Below are 13,046 nucleotides of genomic sequence, written 5' to 3'. Positions count from 1 at the left end.
GAACTGCTTTAAGTTTCTTGAAGACATTTTATCCAAGAAGTTTCTTCAGTTCTGAGAGCGACTGGTGGAGAATCCCAGGTTTAGGTCCCGTGTGAGTGTCCCCCTAAGAGGGTCATGGACTCCCTATTGATCCTCTGCCTAATCACACGAGCCACGGTGTGAAAACGGGTGTAGGTCACAATCAGCCAAGGGCTGTATCCCAATTCAGGGTCTGCAGCCTCAAAGGCCGCATTTTAAGGCCGATTACGTCACAGCGACGCAAATAAGGCTGCTCCCAATTCAAAGGCTGCTCGAAATGTGGCCTTCAAATGCGTCCTTCATTTCCCTGAATTTTAAGGATGTGGCGGTGTAGACTTCATGACCCAACATATCCCAGACTCCATAGCGCAGCGGTGGGTGTGGATAATTTTGCCGCAAAATACGGCAGAAGAGGGGGGACCGAAGAGTAAACTTTTAAAGTAAGCACTGAATATTATGTCACTTATTTATGTGCAAATGTTTAATAATGAAGAACATTAAAACATTACTGTTGGCCACATGTCAGCAAAGTTATGTGACATTAGTGACGTTTGTACTTTCAGCGTTTACTTGGTTTTAAAGCCTTTACTTTTAAATATACGCTGTTCAATAGTCGACCTTAATCTTAAAGAGAATGTGATGATTTTATGGATAATTAAAGTCAGTCATATATCCACAAACACAACAAGCTGAAAGTCAGTGATGCTGCTCGGTTTGCAGTCCTGAATATCACGGCACAAGCAGGATTCACTGCACTGTTAATGTTAGCTCTGTTATATTGCTGCCTCTGTTCGGTGGTGTTGAGCCAAACGGACTTTAACGTGTGTTTGAACGAGCTGACGGTTCACTCGTTAAGCTGAAAGAAAGGTGCTTTAATCACAGGAGTTGTTAGGTTTTGTAATGTTGATTGTCATTTATGCTTAGAAATATCTACTTATATATGCTTAGAGGTGTATAATTAATTGTGTAGTGATAGGATGTGTGATCTTTAGCAGGCTGCAAAGGCTTGGTGTGCATTCCAGAGTGTTCTGGAATCCACACCTACATCCTGGGAGCATGGGAAGAGGTCGTACATTGTTTTATTGTTTTATGGTAGGATAAACGTAGCTATATCTGTTTTAGTCTGAGTGCCTTTTGTTTAGATGAACTGCTGGACTTTCCAGACCAGTAGGTTTAGGGAAGTCATTTATGGGGTCATACTCTGACCCCACACACACACACACACACACACACACACACACACACACACACACAGACAATCCTTTGTTCACATGCTTACCTATGTAAGATGTTATATGTTAATGACCCTATGCATATTCATGTAACCACAATAAAAGGAGTGCTATGGGGAACCTGGCTGAGAGTCTGACGGAGGTCAAGTGGTGGAACGACACTTGGCTCCAGGCAGGTCTCCCTCATGCATGAGTAACACGAAGAACTTTTCCTACTTGGTGTTCAATGCTTTTGCTGTGTTTTTAAATTGTCTCGTTCCAGCGGTGGGCCTGTGCTAGACAGACCCATCATTAATTGGTCCTTCGGAGCCGGAGCCCTAGAATTGACATTCACCGAGGGGAAAAAGAGACACGCCGAAAGACGTCAGCCAGGACGTATAGAAGTTCCTGTAGTAAAGTTCCAAGACGTGAGAATTCGTCATCGGGCCGGTGGATTAGCTGTCTGTTTTTTCTCCTCGCTGGATGGTGATTGACGGGATTCGAGATTAATGCAAGAGCAACACCAAGTAAGTACTGTACAAAGAAGAGCGCTGTAGCTGCGCGGGTTCACGCGAGCACGGTCGCGCGGGTTTCACGCGGACCTGAGCCGTGCGGTTAATCGCAGGCTTATAAACAAAAGAGAGCGACGCCTATGCCGTGCGGTTTCACGCAGGCAGGTGCATCTCAGTGACTGCGCGGGTACACGCGAGTCCAGGAGCTCAACGGCCGTGCGGGTTCACGCAGGCTGGGGAAAGTTATAGGCCTATCTGTGTTGTTTGTGTACGTCTTTGTCAGTTGTTAAAAGTAATCTGCATTAAGCTTAGGGTTGCTCAAATTAAGTACAATGACATATGAGATGAAGTGATATAGGTAAATATTTAAACTAATTACGCGCATAGAGGCACTTGACCTGTGTGAAAGACTGTTGTCTTATTATGAGCCATTGTTGAGATATAGAGCACACCTGTGAAAACAACTAATATGCTGAACCCTGTATGAAACAGCTGAAAACTACTTGATGGAGATGCTGAATTGAATATGAAAGTGCAAGTCTTTGCCACTGTGGGGCAAAGCACGCAACCACTGTGTGAGGTTGCGTTGTGGTCTCTTCTGAGCTGATGATCAAGCTACACATTATCAGATCAGGAGCTGGCTGAGAACTCTTCAAAGAGAGGGAAACAGAACTATGATAACTGTGATAACTGGAGTGTGCAGAGTTTCCGTGAGCAGTTTTCCTGCATCTTGACTCATGTGTAGCGTGTTCATAGCATCAGCATCATGTTTTTGTTTATTTGTTTTGTTGGGTTGAAAATAATTTTAAAAAACTTGTGATCTTATTTATGGATCACCATAGCACATATCATCAGCCATGTGATTTATTTACGCAGATGAAAAAAGTGAGTGTGAATGTGTCTGACGTCACAGTGTTTTTGTGCGCTGTGTAAAAGTAATTGCCTCTGATTGTGAGAGCGGTGATTCTGCAGGTCACCAGCTATTGTAAAGAAAAAAAAGAGTGAAAAAGAGACAAAATTTACATTGTAGATGAAAAATAATCATAGGAAAAGGGTTTTGTGTTTATCAGCCAAGAACAACTACAATCTCATTTTCTGCTTTTAAGAAAGGACTGTTCACAAAAACAGAGAGAGAGAGAGAGAGAGAGACACGTGTGTTGATTAAGCAGTGATAATAATAATGAAAATGTCTTAGTTTGTCACTTTTAGATGAAAAGCAGACCTGAATCAATTTTCCACATGCAGCGGTCAGAAGAAAGTTATAGTTTAACATCATTGGAAACGTTCAGGCCAAGTTTCTGGCTAACTTATTTACAGCTCCATGTGTCCCTCAACCTCACAAGCGAGCTCTCACTCCTCCCTGAAGACAAGGAATGCAGCTCCAAAGAGCAATAACATGGCAGATAAAGAGACAGCAGCAGAGTCCTGAGCAAAGAGTCCCAGCAAGCAGCAGCAGTGTGGACAAACAGCATCAGAGAAGAAGAGCAAACCCATCATCCTGAATGATTGGATGAATGGCACTGTGTTTCCAACAAGCTGCAACTTCACTGTGCATGTAACAAGAACGTTTGAGGAGAACTGAGGAGACTGTTGTAGTTTGACATTTGCCACCTTTGGAGTAAAATGGCAAGAAGAGACAGTGAAACACAGGACACAGCTGAAAGAGAACTGCCTGCTATTGGACTGTTGAAGTGGGAGAGGACAACAGAGTGAGAGCAGTGGTGAGAACACATAGGAATTTTGTTGTTTAATATGGGAAATCGAAATTTGGGTTAGCAAACCTGGGGAAAAGAAAACTGACTGCTTAAGTTGGAAAATTGTGAAGGAGTCTGAAACACTGCAAAAAAAGAAACATATACAAAATCACACACACAAGCAGAACATGCATTAACCCTACTAACACAAACACAAGAGAGCTCATGAAGATTAGACAACATCTTAAGCATGTGAGTCTGTTTACCATCTTGTCCAAGTCACTTAGTGTGATGTAAAGACCAGTGGACTCATAGCACATTAGTTAAGAAATGATCAAATAATAGCAGAGAAGTGTGTAGGAAAGGCAGCTTTAAGAACATGCCCTGCTGGAGATGCAGCTCCACAGACATGTATTAAACCTGCCTAATAACACAAACACACATGCAATGAAAATTAGCTTGTTATCTTTCATCAGTGTTAAAATAGTGTTAATTTAACAGACACTTGTTATCAAATACTGAATTTATCCAATGCTGACAATTAACTCTCTAGGTTGCAGGACAACAGTTTAACTTTTGTGAAAAAAAAAAAAAAAAAAAGATTCTGGTTTGACCACCCAGTGATCAGACAATAAATTTAGTTGTTAATACAGTAAATTGGGAGATGCTTCCTGCTTGTTTGATGCAGCACAAGTAATTTACTGTATGAGGGAAATTCTATTTTTGTGATAATATTTTGAACATGCATTTCTGTTGTCCTGTCATCTTAGTGGGTTAATAGCTGATATGCAAATTAGCTGATCGTTCTTAGATTGAGGAAAGGTGACTGAATTCTAGCACGAGTGAATGAGATGTGTTGGAGTTTGTTGTGCGTTGAGTGGAGACTCTAAAACACTGAGTTTCCTGTTTTGATGTGCGAGTGAATCCTGTAACTAGATACACAACTCTGGATACGTCAGAATAAACTTCTTTTGTGAAGTGCATGACAACATGTCACATGTTTTATGATGAAGGGAAAAAGGAAAACTGAATAAAATGGGTGTGTGGCCTAAATGAGTGAAAAGCACAAACCTGGGGATTAAACTCATAGCTAATAACATATTAGGCTTATGTTGTGTGTTGTGCAGCTGATGGTTGGTTTGGAGTGAATCTAGTTTATGATTTTTCTTTTGTTGTGAAGTTGAGCCTGCCTATTAGTATGATGGTATGATAAACCATGCTAATGGTATGATTTACCCTCCTGAGATGAGGAGCTTGTGTCATGACGTAACAAGGCCTTTTTATTTTGTTACTTTCACAGTGCACTGAAAGTTTTGTTCGATAATCTCTGTTTGAGCAGATCTGCACGATTAGAACAGAAAGCGCTATACGATACGTCGTCAAGAAAATTGTTACAAGTGAGTTTCTCCACATTAAAATGGGCTCAGGAGAAAGCCACTTATTTGGGACAATTAGAAAATGAGAGTCCCTGCCTAAAAAGGATTCAGCGAGGTAATCCGATCTAAAGTTCTTCTTTTTCTTTTTGAAATGACGTCATTTTGCTGAGAGTGGAAACGTAATGCGACGATCGATTCCACTATTAGCAAAGAAAGAAAGAATGAATGTATGAATGAATGAGTGAAAGAGAAAAAAAAACTGACTGGTAAAAGCTGACAAAAGCTGACAAGGCTTGACCACTACTCAAGGTTAACCTCCACCTAGACAGGACAAAAGGGTGGATGAATCTATGTGTGTTTCCTTTTACAGGAGCAGAAAGATGACAGCAACATTTGAGGTTGCGTGATGATTTAACCTTTTAAATGCCACTTTCTGTGTCTGTGCATCTACCAGGGGTGTTATTCACTACCTTGTGTTGCTCACAGAGGAAACTGTGAGAAAGAGTGTATACATCTGCGCAGCGCTAACATTTGCATTTTCTTTTCTACAGCATTACAGTTCTTCATGTGACTTGATCATGTGATTTATACCAGGACAGCTGGTTGATGTTTTTTCCTACTACAGGATTTCTGGGTTTATGTGTGAATAAAACTGTGTTTACAGGTTATGAGTGGTGATGCTGTTACACTGTGTTTTTGGGAAAATGTGAAGGTTACTTTGACAATGTGAATAACATGTGAGAAATTTCCTGTGTTGAAAACTAGTGTCACTTCTTTCCACAGCTATGGATGGTTAACTTTATGGTCCTTTTATAGCACCTCTGGAACCTGTCGACCTGCGTCTGACCACCGGGATGGTCAATGTGTATTGCTAATGTTTGTTTTTCTAAGAGTACATGTAGAGGATTCGGCAGAAGCGGACAAGTGACATAAGAAAAACAAATGAGTTTTTTGAGCTCCTAGTGATACATGAGTGGAGTGACTTTGCTTAAGGGAAGTCACCAATTACATTAATGTTAACTGAGTACATGGGATGATCCATGTCTGAGGCAAATTATGGAAATAATTGTAGTTTACTGATTTGAGAAAACCTGCACATGACACTTGTCCTGCTGATGTTGAATGCTTTATTACTCTTATGATACAATTGTTTATAGGTGTGAAGTTTGATTTCACTTCCAGATCTGTTTTCCAGGCCATGATGGTGTGTATGCAGGCTCCTGGCAGAGCCAGGTGTTAAGCAAACCTAATATGCAAAACACACTAACATCTTTTATTGCAGGGTTACGGAGCTACTCCGGAGGAGACACCCTGATGTTGCCTGGGACATGATCTAGCTAACCTTTTTCTTTAAGACAGGAATCTAGGGTTGATGAGTTGACTCATGGGAGTGTCCATGCGTCAAGAGGAGGGGTCCAGGATTAACATGAAACAATGTTTTCTATTATTGTTGCAGTGATTTGTGTGAGTAACAGTTCATTTACAGGTATTAAACCTATGCAAGTGTTGCATTCAGGTTCAGATGAGGCTTTGATGGCCTATAAGTGAAGTTCACTGAACTAAAGAATGTGATTTGATGATTGTTGACATGCTCTCCAAATAGAAGTTTTTCCTCCTAGCAAGGAAATATAGGTGCAGCAGTCAGAGTATTGCTGAAAGGAATCTCCTGAGAAATCTCCAGAGGCCCAGTGAGAAACAAGAACCATTCCAGGCATAGCTGACAGCCCAGGCAGTGGTTGAGGTCAAAGGTCGAGCTGTTTGGGCCCATCATGAGATCAGACTTTGGAGCCACAGCAAGGACCACGAAGCTGCGTTGGAATGAGAACTGTGCCAAGGGGGCTTTCCAGAGGCCAACAGAGGAGATTGTGGACAACAGACGGGCACCTGAAGGATGAGGGGAGCGTGCCAAGCTCCATCGACAACGCAGAGGGAGTCCGAGGATGACATCATGATTCTGTGAAAAGCACAGGAACCAGAAGCTATGGTGGTGATGGCAGCAGTTTCCTATGAACATCACCTAATGCTGTGTCACTGTACTGTGTATATGATGACACTCTGAAGACTGCTGGGATCTTAACAGCAGTAAGATAACTGGACCCAGCACCCTTTCCACAGAGGGGTTTTTCTGCAGAGCATGGACAATGGAGGAGTCATAAGTATCCCCCTCGCAGGACGAAGGCCTGAAGTGAGGTGATGGGGGTTGATAGAGGCCATAAAACTAGAGTGCTGACAAGGCCTGCAGCTTTCAAGATAACTGAGACCCATGTTGACAAACAACAAAGCCAACTGGTATGTTTGAATGTCTAGTCTACATACATTTGGACTCTGGTCCTGTGGACAGTGATGGAAACAACTGGAAGAGACATTTATGACGCCCTGCAGAACTTAAACCACTCTGCAGAGAGACATGTGATTTGCACGCCCAGAGGAGCACCACCAAGCTGAGATGTTTTTGAAAATGTTAATTTCTCTTTTGACTATTAACAATTCATTTGTTTGCTCGTAGGATGCAGTTTGCCATTGGATGAGATCAATGAGGAATGGGATAACTGCTAATACATTTGTTAAACTGTGTACTTTTACAGTAATTTAGGGTGATTGACATATGCTGTGTATAAAAATGTTTGCATTTACACTTTCAGACATGAGGTGATCATAACTGGGAACTTTTCTAGCATAAAGGTCAAAAAGGGGGGAATGTTAGGTTTTGTAATGTTGATTGTCATTTATGCTTAGAAATATCTACTTATATATGCTTAGAGGTGTATAATTAATTGTGTAGTGATAGGATGTGTGATCTTTAGCAGGCTGCAAAGGCTTGGTGTGCATTCCAGAGTGTTCTGGAATCCACACCTACATCCTGGGAGCATGGGAAGAGGTCGTACATTGTTTTATTGTTTTATGGTAGGATAAACGTAGCTATATCTGTTTTAGTCTGAGTGCCTTTTGTTTAGATGAACTGCTGGACTTTCCAGACCAGTAGGTTTAGGGAAGTCATTTATGGGGTCATACTCTGACCCCACACACACACACACACACACACACACACACACACACACAGACAATCCTTTGTTCACATGCTTACCTATGTAAGATGTTATATGTTAATGACCCTATGCATATTCATGTAACCACAATAAAAGGAGTGCTATGGGGAACCTGGCTGAGAGTCTGACGGAGGTCAAGTGGTGGAACGACACTTGGCTCCAGGCAGGTCTCCCTCATGCATGAGTAACACGAAGAACTTTTCCTACTTGGTGTTCAATGCTTTTGCTGTGTTTTTAAATTGTCTCGTTCCAGCGGTGGGCCTGTGCTAGACAGACCCATCAGGAGTCACACGTGTGTCCACTGTACCATCTGGGAACTCTTCTTGTTTAGCACTCGTAATAACACAAACACTAAATCCTCCTGTTTGTAGCAGTGTATACACCTGAGACTGTCACCTGTCTGTCTGTCCTGCACTCTCTCTGTTTCTTTCTCTCTGATTGTGGAATAAAAGTATGAACATGTATTTATAAATTACACTTGTGTTTGAATCCTGCAGCTTATCACACATTTGATTTCCATGTGTGACAACTGCAAGTGTCCAGAGTGAGGACAGACTGAGGGACCCACTGCTGCACATCATCTGTGAGGCTTTGCACCCCTGATGATCCACCAGGACAAACTCAGCAGTGTGTGAGGAAGAGGAGGAGGAAGAGCCAGCAGCAGCTGACAGATGGAGAGAATAGACAGACTGTTCCCTGTTTGTGAAGGACTGCTAGAAAAGTTTAACATAACTAATTGTCTGTCCTGAATCGGTCTTATTAGGTAATGTTCAAATAATTTGATCATTCCAGTGTTTTCAGTGTGGGAGAAAGTACTCAGGGCCTTCAAGTTACACACTATGAAAGGCAGCAACAAGTTTAATGTTCAGAAATTTAAAGTATGTATCAGCAGCAGAATGGAGCTAAAAATAAATGTTTGTTTCAGTTCTATGAAGCTTTGAGTATTTTGGATTAGTAGTACTGCTGTGTTTGTTGCATCATATCGCTGTAATTGTTTATATGCTTTATATATTCTGAGGTAAGTTGATCTATAGTGTTACATCATATTCTATAAGGATGTTATGGGTTTGTAGACTTTCTGCCCAGTTTGACCCATTTAACAGAAGTCAGCCAGTTTAAGGCTCTGATATCTATTCTTTATGACTTAAAGCAGTTATGACATGGTCTGATTTTCTCACCCAATAAAGGAATATTTCATATATCAGTCTACTCTTCATTCTATCAGACACAGTTTTCACAGCTCGTACATTTTCTTTTTACACATATATGTAAGCATTGAGCCAAATTTAGTAATGCCAACATATTAAAAGAACAATATTTGTCTCTAATGTATGATACATCTATATATACACTGTCATAGATGCTTGTCTTTGAGTGAAGATTTAAGGTGATAGGAAATATAAATAACTGCAACTTCAATCTTTACTGAAGCTCAGTATTTGACACAGAGTTCAAACTCACTGCTGTAATAACTAATAATGATTAATATAATAACTATAATATTGGCCATATTATATTTACATTACCAAAGTGAGATGATTTTAGTCTCATGAACAACATTAGCTAATTGTTATTTACTAGCTAATCTTATATGACTGTTCAGTACAGAAATGAACCCAACAATCATGTTTTACAGTCCTGTGGTCTCAGCATCAGATACTTATTAAATCACACAAAGCTCATGTAGAAACAAATGAACAAAAGATTTTCTCCTTCATTTCTGTCAAACAAAGCTCTATGAAACGTTTCCAGCTGTTAGTATCATGGTTGCTAGGCAACCTGGGCAGCACTACGAAGGCTAGACAGTACTTTAAGGTTGCAGACCCTGAATTGGGATACAGCCAAGGTTTCAGGTGAACCCACTGTGAAACCTAGCCCCACCCTATCATGTGACTTACTGAGGTCAGAAGGCCCAGGATGTGAGTGGGCAACAGTGGACAGTTCAATTACAATTAAATGATATCCTGCTGTTAGCTTTCTGTTTTTATTTCTATGAACATTTTACTCAGTAAACTTTAATGCATTCGAAAGCATGTATTCAATATCAGGTATGGGTGCTGCATTGAAGAACCTTTTAAATGCAGCAGAGACCAGTCTAATATGGGAAATGTCCAAACGCTACTTGGGTTTCTAAAAGTAAACTTGAGGCACCTTTAGTTTTAAAAACAATCAGAATTCTTACAATTTCAGTGAAATGAAATAAAAACGTGGTCTCCCAGTTGTTTCTATGAAGTGGATCATATACTATAATTGGATTTACGATGTTACGCCTGCAGTATATCATTTTAAAAACTCACATGTACAACACTCCTGTAACTCTGAACACAGGCAAAGACAGAAAACTCTTGCATGTCGGCACTGCAGCACTTTGAAAAGCCACCGAGTCCACTAGACCACAGACTTCAAATGTTTAGGTCCCTGCAGTAGGGACGTAAGGGGGATGAACCCTGACTGTTTAAAACTTGGACGTTTGCATTTCACCATGACACTCTTGGCCGTTTATGCAATGAAAATAAAGATAATGTCTCCTCCATATCTCGTCTCGTCAAAAGCTGCAGACACTGCAGCGTTTCACTCCTCCCATAAACTGAAACAAGTGCAGGAAACAGTCGTGTGTTTGATTTTCTTCCACTGATTATCACCAAGCTACAGAAAAATCACCCTATCCAAAGTTGTTGGTCAAACCCTTTTTGAGACAACCATGTTTAATGAAAAGGAAACAGAAGGAAATACCTGACTGGTTTGTCCCATAAGTCTGTTTTGTCTCATATATGCTCAATAAGCACTTTCTGAATGCTGTTAGGTTTTTTTATATGAGGTTCATATATGAATTAGCACTTCACATAACGGGAGTCCACTAGGGTTATAGTGCCACCCACCCTAAAGTTAAGACTAAAACACACTAAAAATGTAGAAAGTCATTCATCCTCTTATCCAGTTCAGGGTTACAGGGGTTGCTGGAGTCTATCCCAGCAGCCAGAGTCAGAGGTCACCTGTCACACCTATAGGTAATCCAGAATGAATGAACCCAACCCTGCTAAAAGCATTTCTTAGGACTGCAGGTAGCACTCAGGTCATGTAAACAAATAAAGGTCTGTCTGGCTTTGGAAATTTTAACCAACTTCAACCATCACAGAGGTTGAAGTTCTGACTTTCCAGTCATTTGCACCCATGAGAATTTCAGTGCATATTAGCAAATAAGTTTGAATATTCAATAGACCTCAAGTATTAAAAATAAAAAAGTAAAACCTAAAACACTGCGTGAAGCCAGCTCATCTAACTGGCCCATTAGCATTTCTCCAATTTTGTGTAAAACTGAACAAAAGTCAAAGCTTCACATTACGCCACCTGTAGTCATACATCACTGCATGATTAAGAGGAAAGTCACAGCACTCTCTTCAAAGAGAATAAGACAGACTAGGAGAAACACTGACTGTGCCAAATCCAGTCTTTATTCAGGAATCCAAAAATACCAACAAGGTTATGAACCGGTCCATGACAGTCCAGTGGTAAAGAGAATGAACATGCTTTGAAATACAAGCCTGAAATGGATGGTCTGCATTAAAGGTACATACAAAGCACATAAGCACATCTTGAGTTTTCACAAAAGCTATGCACATCCTGTACTCTGTATCGACTAGGTTTGGTGGCTGTGAGCTCCTTTCAAAGCTGTGAAGATTAAAAACAGAAAGGCCAAATACACGTATACATCCAAGACAAGCCGGCTGGAGCCGCCCCCCACCCCCAAAAACCTGCAGGAGAGGGGAGGGGCCCACTATTAAAAAAAAAAAACAAAACAAAAAACCCAAAACAAACCCCACCCAGAGTAGTAAATGCACACTACCATAAAATAATGTAAGATTACTAATCTAAGACATTTAACCACTTGATGCAGACTTCATCCTGAGATGGCACAACTTGCTGAACCCTTCAGGTTATACAGTCTTCTGCTGGCCCTTCTTCCCGATCAGAGACTTGTGGATGTGCGGGATCACGCCTGAAAAAATAAATGTTATAACAGTTTATATACTTGAACGGTTAAGTTTTCATTTCAGTAACCACTTTTAGCTGCTCCCTTGTAACAAAGAGTTGCCACAACAGTGTTTGTGTTACAGTTTTACACCAGATGCAACACAAAAAGGATTTGTGCCTCAACAAAATGTGTAAACCACTACAGTACGGGAGTATAAGACCGTAACAGTTCTCTGTAATGTTCGTACCTCCGCCTGCAATAGTGGCCTTGATAAGTGAATCCAGCTCTTCGTCTCCTCTAATAGCCAGCTGCAAGTGGCGTGGGGTTATACGCTTTACTTTAAGGTCCTTTGATGCATTTCCTGCCAACTCTAGAACCTGAAAGAGAGACAGCCTTTACAAAAAGATCAACACTTCAAGCAACGAAGTGCAAGATAAACGGAGCTTAGTGTCACCTCAGCAGTAAGGTATTCGAGAATAGCCGCGCTGTACACCGCCGCGGTGGCTCCTACTCTGCCGTGGCTCGTTGTTCTGGACTTGAGGTGTCTGTGGATACGGCCTACCGGGAACTGCGGGGATAATGACACGAGTGAACAGAAGCAAAGCCGTGCTGGCCGCTCGATGAGAGCCCGCCACCGACAAAGAACCACTGACTTTTGGCTAATAGCGCGTGCATGCGCAACCGAGAAAATGAATGAAATTTGGGGACAAACCTGCAGTCCTGCTCTCTGAGAGCGCGAAATCGCTTTGGTCTTGGTCTTTCCAGAGTCTTTCCCAGCTTTACCACCAGCCTGTAAAACACCAGTACTGTTAGTGTGCCTCCGCCGAAACGCGCCTTATTGTAGCCCAACATTAACTTAAGGTCCGCTTAATATTCGCTAGCCATGCTAGCGCTTCCCCAGTGAAGCCAGTGGGTATTTAGCATGCTAATCCACTACACCAGCCAATGCTAGCGGCCAACTGTTAACTAATAAAGAAAATGCAGCGCTACCAAATAAAGATTTATTTCAAATAAACTACCTAAACAGAGTGTGTCGTTATAATATTTTGTTAATACGACATGTAATACGTACCATATTTAAAAACTTACAAAGAAACTCTGACTCGGCAGCCAAAATAATATCCTCCGTCTACACTGAATATCGACTGTTGTTTGAACTAGACCCCCTCCCCCCCACAGTGGGTCTTTATATACAGCCATGGCTACCCGGATGAC

The 13,046-nt window shown here is 41.3% G+C and overlaps 1 protein-coding gene across 1 annotated transcript; it reads right to left on the bottom strand.

Annotated features, from left to right (window-relative positions):
- Positions 1-11,288: 11,288 nt before the first annotated feature.
- On the bottom strand, positions 11,289-13,046 carry LOC146523711 (histone H2A.Z). The gene is made up of 5 exons (XM_085154028.1): positions 12,921-13,046; positions 12,544-12,621; positions 12,286-12,399; positions 12,079-12,208; positions 11,289-11,855 (listed from the first exon to the last, which is right to left on the bottom strand). Exons 1-5 carry the CDS (start codon positions 13,029-13,031, stop codon positions 11,794-11,796), a joined length of 495 nt encoding a protein of 164 aa, XP_085010154.1. The 5' UTR covers positions 13,032-13,046; the 3' UTR covers positions 11,289-11,793.

Source organism: Neolamprologus multifasciatus, chromosome 3, assembly GCF_963576455.1.
Source record: "Neolamprologus multifasciatus chromosome 3, fNeoMul1.2, whole genome shotgun sequence".
Classification (NCBI taxonomy): Eukaryota; Metazoa; Chordata; class Actinopteri; order Cichliformes; family Cichlidae; genus Neolamprologus; species Neolamprologus multifasciatus.
Note: the sequence above shows the minus strand (reverse complement) of the source record. Positions and strands in the feature narration are given on the sequence as shown.